This window comes from Trachypithecus francoisi, unplaced genomic scaffold, assembly GCF_009764315.1.
Source record: "Trachypithecus francoisi isolate TF-2019V2 unplaced genomic scaffold, Tfra_2.0 Lachesis_group9, whole genome shotgun sequence".
NCBI lineage: Eukaryota > Metazoa > Chordata > Mammalia > Primates > Cercopithecidae > Trachypithecus > Trachypithecus francoisi.
Window position 1 is genome coordinate 65,130,203 of NW_022681474.1, and position 24,762 is coordinate 65,154,964.

Sequence of the window (24,762 nt, forward strand, 5' to 3'; positions counted from 1 at the left end):
CTGTGGGCTTTTGGAAAAGCCCCATCCCCAAATGCTATTGCTTTCCAGGTACTGGCCATTTCACATGACCCACAATTACCATTTAAAGGGCACGCTGTGTCTTTCTTAGGGTTGTGAAGAGTCAGATGAATGCAAAGTTTAGGAGAAGAGAATTCAGACAAATGCTGTGATCAAAAATAAATAAACAAACAAACACAAAAACTCCTCCTTGCAGGTAATTTTTCAACCTGTATTCCAACAGAAATCAAAATCTAGAACAGGGATGAAAGAACAATCAGGAGAGGAATGTGAGTAATATATCTCATCCCGTAAGCTTCCGCCCTCACTAGCTTTTTGTGTACCACCAGCACTGGGCCCAATCAGATGGGAGAGGCCAAGTGCACAAGGCCGGGCAGGAGGTGCCCTGAGCTCCCTGGGTTCTCTCCAGCATGATCCAGAGATGAGCCTCTTCTGGTTGTGGGCTCCTTTCACAGCTCCCAGAGACTGAGACTCCCTCTCTCAGATGGGCAGAAACCACAACTGTCCATTTTTCAAAGCATAATTTTCATTCAGTACAAATTAAAAATAATATAGGCCATTCCATATTATTAGGAAATGGTAATTTACAAATTAAATAATAGGAAGAGCTCAGGAATTACTGGCCTAAGAGAATCATTCAGTGATTCAATGGGTTGAGAACAGTACATCACAGCATGGAACACATCCACGCCACAGGCTGTAGCTGAAGTCCAGAGACAGGAAGGAGCTGGCCAGTTAAGGGAGAAGTCAGGACTGGAATCCAGCTCTCATGGACACACAGGGCCAATAATGCCTGGTTGAACCTGAAAAAGCAAAGCCTGGGCTACAAGAACGTAGTCCTAATTCAGAAGAAAGTTGTTCCTGTGTCTAATACCATGGTGATTTTTCAGCACATGAAATCAAGATGGCTGAAGGATATGCTCCAGGGTGACAGAATAAGGCCTCCAGGACCAGCCTGAGATGCCAGACATGGGTCCCATGCCTGGCTTGGCACCCTATGAGTTCCACTGTAATAATTAACTGCTAACGTCAGATGCAGTGGCTCATGCCTGTAATTCCAGCAGTTCGGGAGCCGAGGCAACAGGATTGCTTGGGCCCAGGAGTTTGAGACCAGCCTGGGAAACACAGCAAGAACTCAACTCTACAAGAACATTTTTTGAAAACTATCCAGGCAAAAAAAAAGAAGAAGAAAATTAGCCAGGCATGGTAGCACGAGCATGTAGTCCTAGCTACTTGGATGGCTGAGTCAGAAGAATCACTTGCACCTAGGAACTTGAGGTTACAGTGAGCTATGATCACGCCACTATACTCCAGCCTGGGTAACAGAGTGAGACCGTCTCAAAAAACAAAACAAACTGCTCACATTCACCGATAGCTCACTGTGTGCTGGGCCCTCTCCTAAGTGCTTTATATGCATTGTTTCATTTAATCCTTGCAACCACACTATGAAATCGGTAGTATTATCATCTCTGTTTCACAGATAGGGAAGCAGAGGCATGGAAGGTTAAGCAAATTGCCTGCCATCTCATATCTGAAGGCCCTCCTCCCCCTTCTTAAATATCTAACCTGACCAGTGGCATTGCAGTTCCAAGCAGTGGCATGGAAAGCCCATGCAAAAGCTGGGTGGAAAGGTGAAAGGTCTTGCAGGCCACTGGGCTTAGGTGGCAGGCAGCAGTACAGCTGGGTTGTGGCTGACCTGGCTGAGGTCTGGGTGGAATTAGCATCTTCCAGTTATGATCCATTAGCAGGGACTAAGGGCCAGGCTCCTTGCCTCTGCCCTGAAGGAGACATGGGAAGGAAAATGACAGATGTGTTTTCCAGGTGTGTTCTCAGGACAACGGGACCTAGTGCCCCTCACTATGTCCCACCTGGCACCCAGGTCAGGGCTGGCCCAGCATGGTTCTTGATCAACAACTAAAGGAAAGGACTTGATCTATTCCAGGCAAGATGGAGGCAGGAGAAGAGAAGATTTAAAAATACTTCTATTGGCTAGGCATGGTGGCTCATGCCTGTAATCCCAGCACTTTGAGAGGCCAAGGTGGGTGGATCACCTGAGGTCAGGAGTTTAAGACCAGCCTGACCAACATGGAGAAACCCCGTCTCTACTAAAAATACAAAATTACCCAGGCGTGGTGGCACGTACCTGTAATCCCAGCTACTCGGGAGGCTGAGGCAGGAGAATTGCTGAAACCCAGGAGGTGGGGATTGTGGTGAGCCGAGATTATGCTATTGCACTCCAGCCTGGGCAACAAGAGCGAAACTCCGTCTCAAAAAAACAAACAAACAAAACTTCTACCTTCCGGCTGGGTGCAGTGGCTCATACCTGTAATCCCAGCACTTTGGGAGGCCGAGGCAGGTGGGTCACTTAAGGTCAGGAATTCGAGACGAGCCCAGCCAACATAGTGAAATCCCGTCTCTACTAAAAATACAAAAATTAGCTGGGCATGGTGGTGCACACCTGTGATCCCAGCTACTCGGGAGGCTGAGGTAGGAGAATCGCTTGAAACTGGGAGGCAGAGGTTGCAGCAAGGTGAGATCGCGCCACTGCACTCCAGCCTAGGCAACACAGTGATCTCGAGAGAAAAAAAAAAAACCTTCTACCTTCCAATCCGCAAATCCCTCCACCCAACAAAACAAACTCTCCCACAACCCAAGCCACCATAATAACATGTGTCTGCTGATGCTGTTTAAACTTATACTGGGGTCATCTTTTGTTGCTGTTCAAAATATTTTTTCCCCTCAGTTGATACAGATGTTCTAATTCTCCTCAAGGGATTTGCTCCTTTTTGATCCTCAGTGCCACTGTGCCTCTGGAGAATTTAAATGAGTCTACTAAGGTTTCCATTTTCTGGCTTTTTCAAGCACCTGCATTGCTTATTCCTTGGTATCTGGAAGGCCTTTTGTTTCACAGAAGGTGTTCAAAGACTCAGGAACTCAAAGGTCAAAATGTACATTTGTAACAGAATTAGAAACAAAGATTTACTAGAGATATATACTGCCTCCATAGCTCAGGAGACCCAATATTGATTGTTAAGATGTGAATTCTCCTGAAATTAATCTACAGATTTAACATAATCCTTTTCTTTTTAACTGGAACCCTTCAGGAATTTGTATGTCATCCTTGCACAGGGGCCACACTAACCTTCTCTGTATCGTTTGAATTTTAGTATATGTGCTGCCAAAGCAAGCACTAACACAATCCTAATAAAAATTTAAGCAGAATTTTTTTAGAAATAGACAAGTTGGGCCGGGCGCGGTGGCTCAAGCCTGTAATCCCAGCACTTTGGGAGGCCGAGACGGGTGGATCACGAGGTCAGGAGTTCGAGACCATCCTGGCTAACACGGTGAAACCCCGTCTCTACTAAAAATACAAAAACTAGCTGGGCGAGATGGTGGGCGCCTGTAGTCCCAGCTACTCGGGAGGCTGAGGCAGGAGAATGGCGTAAACCCGGGAGGCGGAGCTTGCAGTGAGCTGAGATCTGGCCACTGCACTCCAGTCCGGGCGACAGAGCGAGACTCCGCCTCAAAAAAAAAAAAAAAAAAAAAAAAAGGAATAGACAAGTTGATTCTAAAGTTTACATGGAAAAAGCAAAGGACCAATAATAACCAAATAAAAAGAATCAAACTTGAAGGACTCAGACTATCTGATTTCCATACAGCTACAGTAATGAAAACACTGTAGTATTGGAAAAAGCATAGGTGTATGGATCAAGAAAAAAGAACAGTCTAGAAATAGACACACACATGTGGTCAATTGCTATTTGACAAAAAGCCAGGGTTATCCAATGGGAAAGGACAGTCTTTTCAACAAGGGAGTTCCTGAAGAATTGGACATCCATATGCAAAAAATAATAATCAACCTCTGGCCAGGTGTGGTAGCTCATGCCTGTAATCACAGCATTTTGGGGGGCTGGGGCAGGTGATCAACTGAGGTCAGGAGTTCAAGACCAGCCTGGCCAACAGGGTGAAATCCCATCCCTACTAGAAATACAAAAAAAATTAGCCAGGTGTGGTGGCGCATGCCTGTACTCCCAGCTATTCAGGAGAGTGAGGCAGGAGAATCGCTTGAACCCAGGCGGCAGAGGTTGCAGTGAGCTGAGACCACACCACTGCACTCCAGCCTTGGTGACAGAGTGAGACCGTGTCTCAAATAATAATAATAAAAACCTCAATCTCATAACTTGTACCACATACAAAACTTAACATGAAATGCATCATAGATCTAAAAGTTAAATCTCAAAGTAGAGGTGGGCGCAGTGGCTCACGCCTGTAATCTCAGCACTCTGGGAGGCGGAGGTGGAAGGATCACTTGAGGCCAGGAGTTCGAGACCAGCCTGGGCAATGTAGTGAAATCCCATCTCTACTAAAAATACAAAAATCGGGGCCGGGTGCGGTGGGTCACATCTATAATTCCAGCACTTTGGAAGGCCAGGCAGGTGGATCACCTGAGGTTAAGAGTTCAAGACCAGCCTGGCCAAGATGGTGAAGCCCCGTCTCTACTAAAAATACAAAAACTAGCTGGGCGAGATGGTGGGCGCCTGTAGTCCCAGCTACTCGGGAGGCTGAGGCAGGAGAATGGCGTAAACCCGGGAGGCGGAGCTTGCAGTGAGCTGAGATCTGGCCACTGCACTCCAGTCCGGGCGACAGAGCGAGACTCCGCCTCAAAAAAAAAAAAAAAAAAAAAAAAAGGAATAGACAAGTTGATTCTAAAGTTTACATGGAAAAAGCAAAGGACCAATAATAACCAAATAAAAAGAATCAAACTTGAAGGACTCAGACTATCTGATTTCCATACAGCTACAGTAATGAAAACACTGTAGTATTGGAAAAAGCATAGGTGTATGGATCAAGAAAAAAGAACAGTCTAGAAATAGACACACACATGTGGTCAATTGCTATTTGACAAAAAGCCAGGGTTATCCAATGGGAAAGGACAGTCTTTTCAACAAGGGAGTTCCTGAAGAATTGGACATCCATATGCAAAAAATAATAATCAACCTCTGGCCAGGTGTGGTAGCTCATGCCTGTAATCACAGCATTTTGGGGGGCTGGGGCAGGAGGTCAGGAGTTCAAGACCAGCCTGGCCAACAGGGTGAAATCCCATCCCTACTAGAAATACAAAAAAAATTAGCCAGGTGTGGTGGCGCATGCCTGTACTCCCAGCTATTCAGGAGAGTGAGGCAGGAGAATCGCTTGAACCCAGGCGGCAGAGGTTGCAGTGAGCTGAGACCACACCACTGCACTCCAGCCTTGGTGACAGAGTGAGACCGTGTCTCAAATAATAATAATAAAAACCTCAATCTCATAACTTGTACCACATACAAAACTTAACATGAAATGCATCATAGATCTAAAAGTTAAATCTCAAAGTAGAGGTGGGCGCAGTGGCTCACGCCTGTAATCTCAGCACTCTGGGAGGCGGAGGTGGAAGGATCACTTGAGGCCAGGAGTTCGAGACCAGCCTGGGCAATGTAGTGAAATCCCATCTCTACTAAAAATACAAAAATCGGGGCCGGGTGCGGTGGGTCACATCTATAATTCCAGCACTTTGGAAGGCCAGGCAGGTGGATCACCTGAGGTTAAGAGTTCAAGACCAGCCTGGCCAAGATGGTGAAGCCCCGTCTCTACTAAAAATACAAAAATTAGCTGGGCATGGCGGCATGTGCCTGTAATCCCAGATACTCGGGAGGCTGAGACAGGAGAATCGCTTGAACCCAGGAGGTGGAGACTGCATTGAGCCAAGATCTCCCCATTGCACTCTAGCCTGGGCAATAAGAGCGAAACTCCGTCTCAAAAAAGATAAAAATAAAAATACAAAAATTAGCTAGGCATTGCCGGGTGCAGTGGCTCAAGCCTGTAATCCCAGCACTTTGGGAGGCCGGGACAGGCAGATCACGAGGTCAGGAGATTGAGACCATCCGGGCTAACACAGTGAAACTCTGTCTCTACTAAAAATACAAAAAAGTAGCCAGGCATGGTGGCAGGCGCCTGTAGTCCTAGTTACTCAGGAGACTGAGGCAGGAGAATGGAGTGAACCCAGGAGACGGAGGTTGCAGTGAGCCAAGATCGCACCACTGCACTCCAGCCTGGGCAACAGAGCAAGATTCCATCTCAAAAAAAAAAAAAAAAAAAAAAAAAAGCCAGGTGTTGTGGTGCACACCTGCAGTCCCAGCTATTTGGGAGTGCTGAGGCAGGAAGATCACCTGAGCCTTGGGAGGCTGAGACTGCAGTGAGCCGTGACCACTGCACTTCACCTTGAGTGATAGAGGGAGACTCCATTTTGAAGAAAAAAAAATTAAAACATTTATTCTTCAAAAGACACTGGTGAGAAATTAAAAAGACAAGCTGGCCAGGCACTGTGGCTCACACCTATAATCCCAGCACTCTGGGAGGCCGAGGAGGGTGGATCAATTGAGGTCAGGAGTTCAAGACCAGCCTGGTCAACATGTCAAAACCCTGTCTCTACGAAAAATACAAAAATTAGCCGGGTATGGTGGTGTGTACCTGTAGTCTCAGCTACTTGGGAGGCTGAGGCAGGAGAATCGATTAAGATCGAGATCGCACTACTGCACTCCAGCTTGGGTGACAGAGTGAGACCCTGTCTCAAAAATAAATAAATGAATAAATAAATAAATAAATATTAAAAAAAATAAAAAGACAAGCCATAGTCTTAGCAAAAACATTTGCAAAACACATATCTGACAAAGGACTTGTATCTAAAATATATAAAGAATTCCTACAATTTAATAAGGAAAAAAAACTTTTTTCATGGGCAAAACATTTTGACAGACACTTATTAAAGAAGATACAGGCCAGGCATGGTGACTCATGCCTATAATCCCAGCGCTTTGGGAGGCCGAGGCCAGTGGATCACCTGAGGTCAGGAGTTCAAGACCAACTTGGCCAACATGGTGAAACCCTCTCTCTCCTAAAAATACAAAAATTTGCTGGGCGTAGTGGCAGGCACCTGTAATCCCAACTACTCAGGAGGCTGAGGCAGGAGGATCACTTGAACCCAAGAGGCAGAGGTTGCAGTGAGCTAAGATCACACCATTGTACTCCAGCCTGGGCGACAAGGGTGACACTCTATCTCAAAAAAAAAAAAAAAAAAAGAAGATCCAGACATAGCAAATAAGCACACATGAAAAGATGCTCAACTCACTAGTCATTAGGGAAATACAAATTAAAGTCACAGTGAACTACCACTATCCAACTATTAGTCCAGCCAAAAATAATAAAATAGGCCAGGCACAGTGGCTCACATCTGTAATCCCAGCACTTTGGGAGGCTGAGCCGGTTGGACAATCTGAGGTCAGGAGTTCAAGACCAGCTTGACCAACATGGTGAAACTCTGTCTCTACTAAATACACAAAAAATTAGCTGGGCGTGATGATGGGCACCTGTAATCCCAACTACTCCAGAGGCTAAGGTAGGGAAATCTCTTGAACCTAGGAGGCAGAGGTTGAAGTGAGTGGAGGTCGCTCCATTGCACTCCAGCCTGGGAAACAAGAGTAAAATTCCATCTCAAAAAATAATAATAATAATAACATACTGATAATATCAAATGCTGAACTGGAATTTTCATACATTGATGACACGATTGCAAAGTGGTACAACCATTTTGAAAAGCAGACCTCCAATTCACACCTGGTTATTTACCCAAGAGAAATGAAAACATGTCCACAGACCTGTTAATGAATGTTATTATTGTTCTATTCATAATCACCAAAATCTCAGCCAGGTACAGTGGCTCATGGCTATAATCCTGGCACTTTGGGAGGCCAAGGTGGGAGGATTGCTTGAGACCGGGAGTTTGAGACCAGCCTGGGGGAACATAGTGAGACCCCCATCACTACAACAACAAAAAATAGCCCGTGTGGGGGCCCATGTCTACAGTCCCAGCTATTCAGGAGGCTGAGGCGGGAGGATGGTTTGAGTCCAGGAGTTTGAGGCTGCAGTGAGCTGTGACTGCATCACTGCACTCCAGCATGGGTGACAGAGTGAGACTCTGTTTCAAAAAATTAAGATATAAGAATATAGTTTATAAGTAATTACCATTATGTAGTACCAGTCAGCCATGTGTTGCCAGACCCTACTCCTCCCTTCCATCAAATGAATACAGTCACAGCTGATGGCTTTAGACTTGGGAGTGAAAAGCTCATTTGGTTTAGAAAGAATTTCACAAGGGACCTCCTAATCCTTAATGAACTGCTAAAGAAATGGCATAGAGCCGGCCGGGCACAGTGGCTCACATCTGTAATCCCAGCACTTTGGGAGGCCAAGGCAGGTGGATCACGAGGTCAGGAGTTTAAGACCAGCCTGGCCAAGATGGTGAAACCCCATCTCTATTAAAAATACAAAAAATTAGCCAGGTGTGGTGATGGGCGCCTGTAATCCCAGCTACTTGGGAGGCTGAGGCAGAGAATTGCTTGAACCTGGGAGGCAGAGGCTGCAGTGAGCAGAGATCGCGCCACTGGACTCCAGCCTGGGTGACACAGCAAGACTCCATAGCAAAAAAAAAAAAAAAAGTAAAAGAAATAGTACAGAGCCGGCCGGGCGCAGTGGCTCAAGCCTGTAATCCCAGCACTTTGGGAGGCCGACACGGGCGGATCACGAGGTCAGGAGATCGAGGCCATCCTGGCTAACATGGTGAAACTCCGTCTCTACTAAAAATACAAAAAAAAAATCTAACCAGGCGAGGTGGCGGGCGCCTGTAGTCCCAGCTACTCGGGAGGCTGAGGCAGGAGAATGGCGTCAACCCAGGAGGCGGAGCTTGCAGTGAGCTGAGATCTGGCCACTGCACTCTAGCCTGGGTGACAAAGCGAGACTCCGTCTCAAAAAAAAAAAAAAAAAAAAGAAATAGTACAGAGCCATGGAGAGGCACCTCGCATCAACAAGAAAAATGATCACTTTGTATACATTTTCCTCAAAAGATATATTAAAAGAAAAAAGTCATTTATCATGGAACAAGCTTAATATTGCAAATGGCCTTGACAAGCAGTTTCTGTCTCATCTATTAAAAGCTAGCTGTTCTAGAAATTTCTCTACATTGCAAAAGCCTAACGTGACTTTCTACTGGCATAGAATTTAGATAAACTTCCAGGGTGGCCTCTGAAAGCCCTCTGATCTCTGAAACCTATGAACCTATGGGATGTCCAAACTCTGCCCCTTCCTGAAACCTCCACTGTGGGGCTGAAGGTCGGGGGAATAACATCTTCAAATAGGGCATTTCTGCATCCCAGTGCCACCAGCTTTGGAGCAAGGCAAGCATGGTGGCTGCCATTTATAAGGGGAGGACTGTTCTGCCTCAGGTCACATGATTAATACTCTTCAGATGGCCCAGACTTCATGTCTAGTGTTCTTTCCATGATCCTCCAACACACACACCTCCCTGGGTGCGGGATGTGGTAGTTTTTTTTTTTTTTTTTTTGAGACAGAGTCTTGCTCTGTCACCCAGGCTGGAGTGCAGTGGCCGATCTCTGCTCACTGCAAGCTCCGCCTCCCGGGTTGACGCCATTCTCCTGCCTCAGCCTCCCGAGTAGGTGGGACTACAGGCGCCCGCCACCACACCCGGCTAGTTTTTTGTATTTTTTTAGTAGAGATGGGGTTTCACCGTGTTAGCCAGGATGGCCTCGACCTCCTGACCTCGTGATCCGCCCGTCTCGGCCTCCCAAAGTGCTGGGATTACAGGCTTGAGCCACCGTGCCCGGCCAGGATGTAGGCAGTTTTTACTGTGATCTCTGTTCACTCCACAACGGGGCTCTGAGACATGGCTCTCTGCAAGGTGGGCCCTGGGCTCATGGGACAAGATGATCAGCTCCTTCCACAGATACTCTGAAGGGACCCAGAGCTTCCAAGAATGCCTCCAACATCTACCCACAAGGAACTAGGCAAAAATGGGCTTTGCTGGTAGAATGAGACTGGAGCATTCAGATTATTCTCCTGCCTCTTGGATGGAGACCATCAGCATACCCAAAGCCTTTGCACTCATGAAACCTGTTCAAGCGTGGTTTCCAAACACACTCAACTAGGAAACTCTCTTTCATGTAATCCCTACTTACATCCCACAGAACTAGTGTTTCTGCACCCTAGAACAATGCTATTAACTTCCTTGCACTTATATGTTGATTTTTTAATGACTTAAGAAAACTTGTTTCCAAGAAAAAATAATACATGTAATATGCTAACATTTATGTAAAAATGGAGGCAGATATGTCCATCCATATTATTTGTAAATTTATAAACTAGCTATGGAAGGATTAGAAAACTGGTCACTGCAGCCATTTCCAGAGAAAGGCAATCAATCAGTGGCTGGGATAGGGAAATGAGAGACTTTTTCCTGTATACACTTTCATACTATGTGAATGTGTTACAGAAGCAACCCATCAAGTGAAACGCAAATTAAAATAAAAGCTACTAAAAGTAATACATATGTAAAAATCAAAAACAGGTCGGACGCGGTGGCTCATGCCTGTAAGCCCAGCACTTTGAGAGACCAAGGCAGGCAGATCATGAGGTCAGGAGTTCAAGACCAGCCTGACCAACATGGTGAAACCCCGTCTCTACTAAAAATACAAAAATGAGCCAGGCTTGGTGGCAGGCACCTGTAGTCCCAGCTACTCAGGAGGCTGAGGCAGAAGAATCGCTTGAACTCTGGTGGCAGAGGTTGCAGTGAGCCAGGATCCCACCACTGCATTCCAGCCTGGGCAACAGAGCGAGACTTTGTCTCAAAAAAAAAAAAAAAATTTACAAGTGCATGTGTGCACATACACACACACCCCACAGCCATATTCCACACCAGAGAGAAAACAACCACTGTTGGACGGGCACGATGGCTCATGCCTATAATCCCAGCACTCTGGGAGGCCGAGGCAGCAGATCACCAGAACTCAGGAGTTCAAGACAAGCCTCGGCAACATGGCGAAACCCTGTCTCTACTGGAAATACAAAAAATTAGCCAGGCATGGTGGCTCATGCCTGTAATCCCAGCTACTTGGGAGGCTGAAGCATGAGAACCGCTTGAAGCAGGAAGGCAGAGGTTGCAGTGAGCCAAGATCACACTAGTGCACTCCAGCCTGTGTGACAGAATGAGACTCTGTCTCAAAAAAGAAACATAAATAAATAAATAAAACAAAATAACCACTGTTAATATTTGGTGCTTGGGCTGGGGGCAGTGGCTCACGCCTGTAATCCCAGCACTTGAGCCCAGTCTGGGCAACGTGGTGAAACCTCATCTCTACCAAAAAAAAAAACCCCACAAAAATTAGCCAGGCTCATAACCCAGTCTCGAAATAAATAAATAGATAAAAATTTAACAATAAAGTAAAATAAAATAAATGGTTGGTGCTTGTACTTAGTCCCACTTCTCTATTTTTCCTTTTGTTGCCTGTGCTTTTGGTGTCATATCCAAAAAATCATTGTCAAGATCTATGTCATTAAGCTTTTCCCCATGTTCTCTTCTAAGAGTCTTCGTGTCCGGTCTTACATTTAACTCATTTTCAGTTGGTTGTTGTGGATGGTGTAAGAAAAGGGTACAATTTCATTCTTTTGCATGTGGAGATTGTTTACCCGGGACCATTTGTTGAAGAGACCCTCTCGTCCCCATTGTGTGTTCTCGGCACCCTCAGGGAAGATCAGTTGACTATATATGTGTGGTTTATTTCTGGGCTATTCTGTTCCATTGCTGTATATATCTGTGTTTATGCTGTTACCGCATGTTTTAATTACTTTATCTTTGTAATACGTTTTGGTTTTTGTTTTGTTGTGTGTGTATGGTTTGTTTTGTTTTGTTTTGAGATGGAGTCTCACTCTGTGTAGTGGCACAATCTCGGCTCACTGTAACCTCTGCTTCCTGGGTTCAAGTGAGTCTCCTGCCTCAGCCTCCAAAGTAGCTGGGATTACAGGCTCCCACTACCACGCCTGGCTAATTTTTGTATTTTTAGTAGAGATGGGGTTTTGCCATGTTGACCAGGCTGGTCTCAAACTCCTGACCTCAGGTAATCCATCCGCCTTGGCCTCCAAAGTGCTAGGATTATAGGCATGAGCCACCACGCCCGGCCTGTATGTATTTTGAAATTAGGAAGTGTGATGCTTCAGGCTTTATTTTTTATTTTTCTTTTTTTCAGGCAGCCCCCAAGCCAGAGAGACTCCCAGCTGTGTTTTTCTTTCTCAAAGCCATTTTTGGCAGAGATCAAAGTGGGAGGATTGCGGCCGGGCGCGGTGGCTCAAGCCTGTAATCCCAGCACTTTGGGAGGCCGAGACGGGCGGATCACGAGGTCAGGAGATCAAGACCATCCTGGCTAACATGGTGAAACCCCGTCTCTACTAAAAAAAATACAAAATAGCCGGGCGAAGCGGCGGGCGCCTGTAGTCCCAGCTACTCGGGAGGCTGAGGCAGGAGAATGGCATAAACCCGGGAGGCGGAGCTTGCAGTGAGCTGAGATCCGGCCACTGCACTCCAGCCTGGGCGACAGAGCGAGACTCTGTCTCAAAAAAAAAAAAAAAAAAAAAAAAAAAAACAAAAACAAAGTGGGAGGATTGCTTGAGCCCAGGAGTTCAAGACCAGCTTTGGCAAAGAGCGAGACCCTGTCTCTACAAAAAAATTAAAAATGAGCCGGGTGTGGTGGCACGTACCTCAGGTCCCAGCTACTCGTGAAGCTGAGGTGGGAGGATCGCTTGAGCCCAGGAGATCAAGGCTGCAGTGAGCTGTCATTGCACTGCTGTACTCCAGCCTAGCTGACAGAACAAGACCCTGTCTCAAATAATAATAATTGTTCTGGCTATTTTGGGATCCTTTGAGAGTCCATATGAATTTTAGAATTGTTTTTCCTATTTGTGTAAAAAAGCTGTTGGGATTTTGATAGGGATTGCATTGAATCTGTAGCTCACTTTGGGTATTATGAACATTTAAAAAATACTAAGTCTCCCAATCCATGGATATGGGATGAAATTACTTCAACACAACAAAGGTCATATGTGAAAAGCCCACAGCTAACATCATACTCAACAGTGAAAAACTGAACGCTTTTCCTTTAAGACTGGGAAGAAGACACAGATGCCTACTCTTGCCACTTTTTTTGTTTGTTTGTTTTTTGAGATGGAGTCTTGCTCTGTTGCCCAGGCTGGAGTGCAGTGGCGTGATCTCGGCTCACTGCAACCTCCGCCTCCCAGGTTCACATCATTCTCCTGCCTCAGCCTCCCAAGTAGCTGGGACTACAGGTGCCCGCCACCATGCCTGGCTAATTGTTTGTATTTTTAATAGAGACGGGGTTTCACCGTGTTAGCCAGGATGGTCTCGATCTCCTGACCTCGTGATCTGCCCGCCCTGGCCTCCCAAAGTACTGGGATTACAGGCGTGAGCCTCTGCACCCAGCTCTTGCCACTTCTTTTCAACATATTACTGGAAGTCCTACCCAGAGGAATTAGGCAAGAAAAACAAATAAAGGGCCGGGCGCGGTGGCTCAAGCCCATCTCTACCAAAAAATACAAAAAACTAGCCGGGCGTGGTGGCGGGCGCCTGTGGTCCCAGCTACTCAGGAGGCTGAGGCAGGAGAATGGCGTAAACCCGGGAGGCGGAGCTTGCAGTGAGCTGAGATCCGGCCACTGCACTCTGTCTCAAAAAAAAGAAAGAAAAACAAATAAAGGACATCCAGATCAGAAAAGAAGTAAAATCATCTCTGTTTGCAGATGACATGATCTTACATAGGAAACCCTAAAGACGCCACACACAAAAATTCTTAGAACTAATCAGTTCTGTAAAGTTACAGAACACACACTGAACATAAAATCAGTTGCATTTCTATACATTAACAATAAACTATCCAAAAAGGAAATTAAGAAAATAGTCCTAGCTGACGCCTGTAACTGCATCACTTTGGGAGGCCAAGGTGGGAGGATCGCTTGAGCCCAGGAGTTCAACACTAGCCTAGGCAACATGGTGAAACACTAAAATGTATTTCTCTACTAAAAATACAAAAATTAGCCGGGTGCGGTAGCACCTGCCTGTAGTCTCAGCTACTGGAGAGGCTGAGATGGGAGGATCACTTAAGCCTGGGAGGTCGAGGCTGCAGGGAGCCATGATCACACCACGACACTCCAGTCTGGGTGACAGAGCCAGACCCTATCTCAAAAAAGGAAAAAAGAAACAAAATGAAAACAATCCCATTGACAACATCACCAAAGGGAATAAAATACTTAGGAATAAACTTAACTAAGGAGGTGAAAGACAAGCATACTGAAAACTATAAACACTAATGAAAGAAATTAAAGAAGGCACAAATAGATGTAAAGACACGCTGGTGTTTGTACTGTGCACTTTTCAAAGTGCTTGCATAGATGGTATCTTATTGGAGTCCGATGCCAAATCTGTGCAGTAAAAATGGCAGGCAGAATACTTGCCAACACATGAGGCAACCAAGGCCCCAAGAGGACTGGATGAGAAGCTGGTCACTCAGCTGCTTCTCATAGGATCTAGGGGTTAGATCCTAGGTGTCCTGCATGGCTCTTGAGGTCTTTCTCAGATGTCAGATCTGCCACTGAACAAGCACCATTGGCACTCTGGTAGGCCCATGGGGGCATACACCACCCTTCCAAGGCGCCACCATTCCAGACAACCATTGATGAAAGATAATGCATACTTCAGGCTGGGAAGTATCTACCATGTATATCATGTAAACAGGATTATAAATATAATCACATACATGCACTTTATTGCATAATACTCTTCAGTGGCCTCAGGCTCAGATGCATGAGTAGAGTACTCAGGGCCCATTTCACGTCAGCCCCTCTGCAGGCCCTTTGTGCCAATGTCCACCTCCCACTCCATGCTCCAGCTGCACCCAGAAGCTTGTGGTTCCCCATGTGGGTCATACAACTGGGACACATGCCCTCCCTCTCAACTTAAAATGTGCTTCTCACTACGCTAACATCTACTTATTCTGCGTATCTTAGTTTAGGCATCACTTCCTCCAGGAAGTCTTCCTTGAATACACATACACATATGCATGGGATTCTTGATCTGCTACCCTTTTATTGCTCCCCATAACTGTGTATCACTTATTCATCCATCTGGTCCCTAGACTATGGCTCCTTGAGGTCAGGGCATGAGCCTTTTGCCCCTTTGTATGCAACAACCGGTCAGGCTGGGCCCAGGGTAAATGTTCAATGCATACCTAACAAATGACTGCAAGCGCAAGGGAAGCCCAGTATGGTGTGGCTGCTTCAACAACCATGTAGCTTCAGATTCTTGGTGAAGGGGGAATGATATTAGAGAACCAAGATGTCTGGGCAGTAGGAAGAGGAAGGGATACTTCCCCTGTTTGTGGAAAATATCTTAAGCAACTTTGATGTGAGCTTCTGTCTGTTCTTCCCAGGGCCTCCTGACAGATGACTGGAGGCTGACCCAGGCGAGGCCAGGGCCAAGCTAGGTGGGAAGGCTTAGCCAGTCAACAGAGTCAAAGTGAGCAGGAAGCCGTTCACATCTAAAGAACTAGAGGCCCAGAGACGTGAGAGGATAGGCTGGGGGGCTCCCAGCAACTTAGCAGCAGGGTTGGTTGCAAACTCAGGCATCAGAATCCCAGTACAGACTCCTACTCCAGCAGCAGGTACCCTTTGGGACCTGGACTGAGGCACAAGACAACACACGGCTGTGGACGTGACCAGCACTAAGCAGGAAGGACAGGACAGAAGGACAGGACAGAAGGACAGACAGAGGTCTTGAACATAAGTATATGCCAGGCAAGCAATGATTAGCACAGGCCTTAACAGAGACAGGTTTGTCTAGTGAACAAGAATCCACAGACCCATTCTCTTCTCCCTCCATGCTGGAAACTGCCTTGTGTTTGTTGTTTTCCTGATGCTGACTCTGAACCAGGCACAAGCTGAAGGCTCTCAGGTACTTATCTTCAAAACAACCTGCAAAGGGGCTATTGTGTCCTCATTTGTACCCATGTAGACAATGGAGCTGAGAGGGGTTAAGTAACTAGCTCAAGGACATACAGCTCATAAATGGTAGTGCAAAAAATTGAACTTAAGCGCAGGGCATGGTGGCTCATGCCTGTAATCCCAGCACTTTGGGAGGCTGAGGTGGGCGGATCACAAGGTCAGGAGATTGAGACCATCCTGGCTAATGCAGTGAAACCCCGTCTCTACTAAAAATACAAAAATGCACACCACCTGGCGTGGTAGCATGCACCTGTAATCCCAGCTACTCAGGAGGCCGAGGCAGGAGAATCGCTTGAACCCAGGAGGTGGAGGTTTCAGTGAGCCAAGACTGCACCACTGCACTCTAGCCTGGGCGACAGAACAAGACTCCATGCAAAGAAAAAAAAAAATTGAACTCAAATTTTCTTCACTGGCCGGGCGCGGTGGCTCAAGCCTGTAATCCCAGCACTTTGGGAGGCCGAGACGGGCAGATCATGAGGTCAGGAGATCGAGAACATCCTGGCTAACACGGTGAAACCCCGTCTCTACTAAAAAATACAAAAAACTAGCCGGGCGAGGTGGCGGGCACCTGTAGTCCCACCTACTCCGGAGGCTGAGGCAGGAGAATGGCATAAACCCGGGAGGCAGAGCTTGCAGTGAGCTGAGATCTGGCCACTGCACTCCAGCCCGGGCGACAGAGCGAGACTCCGTCTCAAAAAAAAAAAAAAAAAAAAAAATTTTTTTCTTCACTAACCACAGTGGTTCTGGGTCATCTGTAAACTTTAAGCTACAGTTTCCAGTGACTCCTCAAGTCTCAGTTTTGCTGCCTGTAACTGAAAATAATTTTGCAGTGGTGCTTTTCAGTAGGAATGCGCATAAGGAGAAGGATATTAAAAAGGCCCAATGCATGATACAATGAGAAGGTGGGTGACTTATGTGTTAAAAAACAGGCCAGGCACGGTGACTCATGCCTGTAATCCCAGCACTTTAGGAAGCAGAGGCAGGAAGCCATTCACACCTAGAGAACTAGAGGCCCAGAGAAGTGAGAGCTCAAGAGTTCAAGACCAGCCTGGGCAACACAGGGAGACTCCATCTCTACAAAAATAAAAATAAATTAGCCAAATGTGGTGGTGGGTGCCTGTAGTCCCAGCTGCTCAGAAGACTGACACGGGAAGATCACTTTAGCCCAGGAGTTCAAGGCTGCAGTGAGCTATGATTGCACCACTGCACTCTAGCCTGGATGACAGAATAAAACCCTGTATCTAAAAAAAAAAAATAAAGCCAGCCAGGCGCGGTCGCTCATGCCTGTAATCACAGCACTTTGGGAGGCCGAAGCGGGCAGATCACTTGAGGTCAGGAGTTCGAGACCAGCCTGGACAACATGGGGAAACCCTGTCTCTACTAAAAACACAAAAATTACCTAGTCATGGTGGCGGGTGCCTGTAATCCAAGCTACTCAGGAGGCTGAGGCAGGAGAATTGATTAAACCCAGGAGGTGGAGGCCACAGTGAGCCGAGATCGTGCCACTGCACTCCAGCCTGAACAACAGAGCAAGACTCCGTCTCAAAAATAAATAAATAAATAAATAAATAAAAATAATAAAGCCTGGCCGGGTATGGTGGCTCACGCCTACAAGCCCAGCACTTTGGGAGGCCAAGGCAGATGGATCACCTGAGGTTGTGAGTTTGAGACCAGCCTGGCCAACATGGAGAAATCCCATCTCTACTAAAAATACAAAATTAGCTGGTGTGGTGGCAGACGCCTATAATCACAGATACTCGGGAGGCTAAGGCATGAGAATCATTTGAGCCCTGGAGGCAGAGGTTGTAGTGAGCTGAGAGTGCACCACTGCACTCCAGCCTGGGTGACAGAGCGAGACTCTGTCTCAAAAAAAAAGAAAAAAAAAGAAAAAGAAAAAAAGGAAAAAAAAATTCAGAATAGTGGTTATTTCTGAGGATTGAGGCACAGCTGACTGGGAAAGGAACTTTCTGGGGTAATGATAATGTTCTAATCCTGCTAGAATGTGGGTTACACACGTATGCATTTGAAATTTTTATCAAATAGTAAGCTTAAGATGTGTGCATTTCCCTAAATATAAACTTCACCTACAAAATTCCATTAGGTTTGCCGGGCGCGGTGGCTCAAGCCTGTAATCCCAGCGCTTTGGGAGGCCGAGACGGGCGGATCACGAGGTCAGGAGATCGAGACCATCCTGGCTAACACGGTGAAACCCCGTCTCTACTAAAAAATACAAAAAACTAGCCGGGCGAGGTGGCAGGCGCCTGTAGTCCCAGCTTACTCGGGAGGCTGAGGCAGGAGAATGGTGCAAACCCAGGAGGGGGAGCTTGCAGTGAGCTGAGATCCGGCCACTGCACTCCAGCCTGGGCGACAGAGTGAGACTCCGTCTCAAAAAATAAAAATAAAAATAAACAAAATTCCATTAGGTATGAAGTGCTACAAGATGCCCTACTGTCATTCAAGGTAGGACTTCAAAAATAAGACAGAATAGGAATCAGACCACTCCCTTTCCTCACCATTTATATACACTCCCGCACACCATTCCCTAAGTCACAGAACAAATAAGAACAGTGGTCCAGAGACTTGCCCAATTCTTGCAGCATCAGGCACTGAGTACCCTAGCACTGTTCTTCCTCTCCCAATCCAGATCCCAGGATAGAGTCTGAAACCAGTCAACATCTAGCATTAGTGCAGATACTACACTCTACACTCCTAGAGTACCTGTAATTTTGACTCAATATCTCTCTGTGATTGGAAGGCCATGCTCAGAGGGGTTTGGGGGATCAGGTAGGAGGAGTGTGAGGAGAGGTGGAAGATCCTCCCATCACTTCCCTTTGGCCAACCTGATGTACCTGATCTTCAGCACCTCCCAAAGAACAAAGAACTCCTGCCTAACTAAAGGCAGAACCTGCAGTACCCAGAGGAGTCACTGTGGGATAGAGAAGATTGTGTGAACCAGCTTCCAGAACATGGCCTCCCACTCAGCTATCCCCTCTTGAACTGGATGTGGAAAAAGAGCCTGACTCTATTTCCCTCGAGCACAGGCAAGTCTGAATGAAAGATGCATTAAAACACAGAAGTGGGCCGGTCATCCCAGCACCTTGGGAGGCCAAGGCGGATGAATCACCTGAGGTCGGGAATTTCAGACCAGCCTGACCGACATGGAGAAACCCCATCTCTACTAAAATTACGAAAAAACTTAGCTGGGTGTGGTGGCACACGCCTGTAGTCCCGGCTACTCGGGAGGCTGATGCAGGAGAATCCCTTGAATTCAGGATTCGGAGGCAGAGGTTGCAGTGAGCTGAGATCGCACCACTGCACTCCAGCCTGGGTGACAGACTGAGACGCCGTCTCAAAAAAAAAAAAAACAAAAAACAAAAAACAAAAACACAGAAGCGGCTGGGCGAGGTGGCTCATGCCTGTAATCCCAGCACTTTGAGAGGCAGAGGCAGGAGGATTGCTTGAGCCCAGGAGTCTGAGACTAACCTGGACAACATAGTGAGCAAGATCTGCCTCTACGGAAAAAAAATTTTTTTTTAATTAGCTAGCCACAGTGGCGCACATATGTGTTCCCAGCTACACAAGAGGCTGAGGTAGGACAATCATTTGCACCCAGGAGGTCGAAGCTGCAGTGACCCATGATTGTACCACTACACTCCAGCCTGAGTGAGAGAGCAAGACTCTGCCTCAAAACAAAACAAAACACACAGAAACACTTAGAACAGTACCTGGCTCATGAATGAATTCATGAAGCTTTAAAAAGAGCCACCAGCACTTGGTGCTTTTTTTTTTAAGACAGTCTCATTCTGTTGCCCAGGCTGGAGCGCAGTGGCACAATCTCCACTCACTGCAACCTCTGCCTCCCGGGTTCTCCTGCCTCAGCCTCCCAAGTAGCTGGGATTACAGGCACGTGCCACCATGCCGGGCTAATTTTTCTATTTTTAATAGAGACGGGGTTTCACCATGTTGGCCAGGCTGGTCTCAAACTCCTGACCTCAAGTGATCCGCCCACCTCAGCCACCCAAAGTGCTGGGATTACAGGCAAGAGCCACCAGGCATGGCCTGGGGCATTTATATTCAGTGAGAAAAGATGAAAGGCCCTGCTGGGGGTGACAGGGTGGAGACACCTCAGCTATAAATTTCAGGAGAAGGGAACAAACTTGTTTGGCCAAGTGGCTGCCCACTGTTAATCTGTCCCATTAGGTGTATTCTCAGAGTAGCAACAGATTCTTCCAAACAAATACAGGTGTCCCACCTCCCTGCAGTACCTCCTTCCCCAGTGGCTCAGCTGGTTAGGCAGCAGTCTCCCTCCAGCTTCCAGAACTCACTCTTTCATTTGTTAATGCCACTGGCTAATGAAAAACAGAAAACAAAACATTTGAGCCAGGTGGCTCACACTGGTAATCCCAGCACTTTGAAAGGAAGGCCGAGGGGGGAGGATCCCTCAGACCTAGCAGTTAGAGACCAGCCTGGGAATCAGAGCAAGGCTTCGTCTCCACTTAAAAAAAGAAAAGAAAAATACAACATTTGAGGACTGGAGTACAAAAGCAGAGTTAGCCCCTTATTAATCAAGCTAAAGATCCAATGTCTCTCTTTTTATAGAAATAATCTCTGTCTGGGAACTATTTTTCTTACCAGAGGAAAGGTAAGGCAGAGAGAATGAAGATGGAGAGAAAAGGCACAAAACCTGGAGAAAACATAAACCTCTGCATGACTTAAGTTCAGGTCTGCACCTGGGGCTCCAGTCACTCCAGTCTGCTTGGCTAGGGTGCTCCCTCCTCGTACCTTATAAGTCCCAGGTCCATAAGTTCAGAAGGACCCAAGGCAGTACAGCTGGACTTATAAAGCTGAACGCCATCCCTCTCTCCCTGCGTTTTCTGCCTGAGCTAGCCAGCAATACGTCCTATACCCTAATGCTTTTACGCAGCAGTAAACTAGCCTTTAAAAAAACATCTAGCCAGGCTTGGTGGCTCATGCCTGTAATGCCAGCACTTTGGGAGGCTGCTGTGGGCGGATCACCTGAGTCAGGAGTTCAAGACCAGCATGGCCAACACAGTGAAACCCCATCTCTACTAAAAATACAAAAATTAGCCAGGCGTGGTGGCAGGCACCTGTAATCCCAGCTACCAGAATGCTGAGGCAGGAGAATCACATGAACCCAGGAAGTGAAGGTTGCGGTGAGCCAAGATCACGCCATTGCACTCCAGCCGGGGCAACAAGGGTGAAACACCGTCTCAAAAATAAATAAATAAATAAATAAACAACATCTATGGCAAAGAGATCAGATTGACTCTTTGTGTCCTTTTCTAGCATTTTGCTCTTTCCCACAAAATAACAGTGAGAATGGAGCAACAACCTGCAATAGTCCACAGTAGCTCTTTCCCCACCCTCCTGGAAGCCAGCGCTGCAAGAGGCAAGAGAGCAAGCCGACCCAAACTTTCATTTCCTTTTGGGGAAAGCAGCTTCTCCTGCCTTCGCCACCCTCCAGGACTCTAAGGTAGCCCAAGAGCTGCCTCCTCTCCTTCAATATGAACCTAGGGATCCCAAGTTAGACCAGAAATTGGCAACTAGCAACACTATTCAAACCAAAAGCATCCCCTCTGTCCCCCAGGTGTATCCATCACTCAGCATCAAATAAGAACTTTCTCCATTTTGCTCCTCAAAATGTCCTAATGGGTGGCTTTGTCCAAATCCCAGCTGAATGTTCAAATTTTTATCAGGACTTGTTAACAACTTCAAAATCTGTCCTTGCCATGGTTAGGGCTTAAACAAAGGAATAAAAATATTATAAAGAACGAAAATCGCCAGACACGGTGGCTCACGTCTGTAATCCCAGCACTTTGGGAGGCTGAGGTGGGCAGATCACTTGAGGTCAGCAGTTTGAGACCAGCCTGGCCAACATGGTGAAATCCTATCTCTACTAAAAATACAAAAATTAGCCAGGTATGGTGGCAGGCGCCTAAAGTCCCAGCTACTCCAGAGGCTGAGGCAGGAGAAGCACTTGAACCCAGGAGGTGGAGGTTGCAGTGAGCCAAGATTGTACCACTGTACTCCAGTCTGAGCAACAGAGAGACTCTGCCAAAAAAAAAAAAAAAAAATTAAAATTAAATTAAAAAACCTCAAAATCATTCCTGCCAGGAGACCCAAGTCAAGGGTGATGACCCGGGTAAGTCCACTGTGTTGCACACCCCATAGAATACAGTGTCCACTGCATCCTAAGTTGTGCTATGAGGCAGCATTACCTACTGGGCAGAAGAGAATGGGAGCAATAGGTGACGTGTGCTGCATATTTCAGATGGCAGCAAACAGTACCAACATAGACACCAGCATTTAACACTGCTCACTGGGGCATTAGCAGCGGCCAGTGACTTAGCACAAGCCCTCTCTTATTTCACCCCCAGGTCTAGACCCCCCACCCTGCATCCCACTCCCTCTCTGCAATATGCTCTATGCTCACCCTTTGAAAAGGGGGACCTGAGAATGTAACCACTAATTCAAACCAGAAAAACTGAGGACGCAGAACTGAAGAGTTTTTCATCGAGCCTGTCTGAAAAACCTCTTCGCTCTTGAGTATTTTGGCTTGGCTACTTGGTTCACTGTTCTCAGAGCCAGAAACCTATTTTCTTCACTACACTCCTATAAGTAAAAGGAGAGGAAATGTGTATATGTGGTTTTGCAGTGAGCTCTTAAGAAAAATGGGGGTGGGGAGGACAGGGAACAGACAGCATGGAGTGAGAAGTGAAGGTTTAAAGCACTGGCTGCTGGGTTTAAAGCACTGGCTGCTGGGATGTGGTAATACCATCTCTGAATGGATGATACACAGTTATCGGTCAGTCAGGTGCTTGCTTCTTACTGCTATGTTTCTTCTTTCTTCTTTCTTCCTCCTCTTCCTTCTTCTTCTTCCTCTTCCTCTTCTTCTTTTTTTCTTTTTGAGATGGGGTTTCGCTCTTGTCACCCAGGCTGGAGTGCAATGGCACTATCTCGGCTCGCTGCAACCTCCACCTCCTGGATTCAAGCGATTCTCCTGCCTCAGCCTCCCAAGTAGCTGGGATTACAGGCGCCTGCCACCACGCCCTGGCTAATTTTTGTATTTTTAGTAGAAGCGGGGTTTCATCATGTTAGCCAGATTGGTCTTGAACTCCTGAGGGGTTTCAGAATGTTAGCCAGGCTGGTCTCTAACTCCTGAACGCAGGTGATCCACTCGCCTCGGCCTCTCAAAGTGCTGGGATTACACAGTGCCACCGCGCCTGGCCAAACAAATGTTTATTATTTGTGGCTCCTTCTCCTCGGATGGAAGAGGATAATTTATGGACTAACAGAGGAGTTCCTTGGTAAGAATGAAAATTAAGCGCTGAACAACTGTTGACTTGTCAACACACCATCAAATGGCCCTTGCAGCCTCACATAAATGCAGGCAAGAACCAGGCTGTTACAGGGAGCTGACACACCTGCCTGGGTTTAGTGCCCAGAGTCAGAGACCACTCACGGGCGCAGCGGTTTAGTTTCTCGAATGAGAAGCTATTTTATAAAGGCAAAAAGCTGCTGTTGTCTAACAAACAGCTAAGTCTGAAAAGCCTGGGAAGGGGGAATCCTGCCTGTTTAGCTAAAAGGATGAGACGCTACTTATTTGTTTTCCCCAAGAAGTTAACGACCCCAAAGCTGCTAGGTCCCGACCCAAGACCACCACACCGCAGGACGTGAAAAGCAGAATGCCGTCCGCTGAGGATCTGTAGTTAAATTAATAATAAAGCAGCCAGATTTGGTAAACTCTGGCCATTCCCCTGGGGTACCCTTCCTAACCGCCCCGGTGGAGCCTAAACAGTGGCCGCTAGTCCAAAGCCTCTCTATCCAGAGCATCACTTTTCGAAGCAGAAAGTTCCTTCTGTGCACTCCACGGGCTTTAAGAGTCGAGGAACGGATGCAGCCCGGAGCCAGTCCTAGCAGCGGCCAGGCACACCTTGGGGACTATAGCTGCAGTGTCCAAGCGGGAAGGAACGTCTCTGGGGCATTTTGGCCCCCCAGACCCGCCGCCCAACCGCAGCCCCCGGGCTCTCAGAGCGGCACCTAGCCTCTGTGGTAGAAGACCGGGCCGCGCTCGCCCCTGCAGAGCGGAGCTCGGAGCCCACAGCTGGCGCGGGACGCCCCTCCCCTCCGGGTCCCGCACTCACCCACCGCCCTGATGCGGAAGCCGCGCGGCGGCCGTAGCGCCCGGCGCCGCCAGGCATCGCGCAGCACCTGCAGGCAGGCGGGGGGCGCGCGCACCAGCAGCACCCCGCGCCGCAGCCAGCCCTGGAAGGCCAGCCGCGAGGCGGCGCGCGCCAGCCGCGCGTTCCAGAAGCAGCGCGCGTTGGCGCGACGGAAGGCGCGGAACACCGCGCGCCCGCCGGGCTCCTCCGTAGCCCCCGCCGCCTTCTGCGCCTCCAGCCGGCACAGCACCAGCGCCAGCGAGCCCGGCGCCAGCTGCACGGGCCGGGCCATGCTTTCGCGGACGGCCGGGAGCCCACAACCCAGGGCCTCGGCGAACGGGGCCCCGGCTGAGACGCAGTTCGCTCGGTGGGAGGATCGGCCGACTGCGCGTGGCACTGGCTGCCTGGGGAACGCAGCTCCAGGGGGCGGGGCCGACTGCCCCTGGCGGGCCGGGGGTGGGGCGGCCGCGCTTTGGCTGGCCGAGAGCTCTGGAGGAGATTCCAGAGCCCAGCTTTCGGCTTCGTTCTCCACACCCGAGCGCAAAACGGCCCCCTGGCGACGCTCTCGACTTCCAGCCGCCTCGAGGTCCCGAGCTCCCCTTCCCCCAGGTTCTCGCTC

At 47.8% G+C, this 24,762-nt stretch overlaps 1 protein-coding gene and 1 non-coding gene across 3 annotated transcripts in view; both read right to left on the reverse strand.

Moving 5' to 3' along the window:
* STOX1 (storkhead box 1) overlaps window positions 1-24,545 on the reverse strand; it is a 73,902-nt gene extending 49,357 nt beyond the window's left edge. Inside the window, exon 1 of one of the 2 annotated variants that reach the window (XM_033208744.1) lies at window positions 24,126-24,545. In XM_033208744.1, the coding sequence (XP_033064635.1) occupies window positions 24,126-24,435 (310 nt within the window). In that variant the 5' untranslated portion in view covers window positions 24,436-24,545. The remainder of the gene's footprint in view (window positions 1-24,125) is intronic. The other variant, XM_033208746.1, reaches the window with a different exon arrangement.
* On the reverse strand, window positions 3,103-3,209 carry LOC117082968. The gene has a single exon (XR_004436881.1). It is a non-coding gene; the product is annotated as a U6 spliceosomal RNA (small nuclear RNA).
* Window positions 24,546-24,762: the final 217 nt, after the last annotated feature.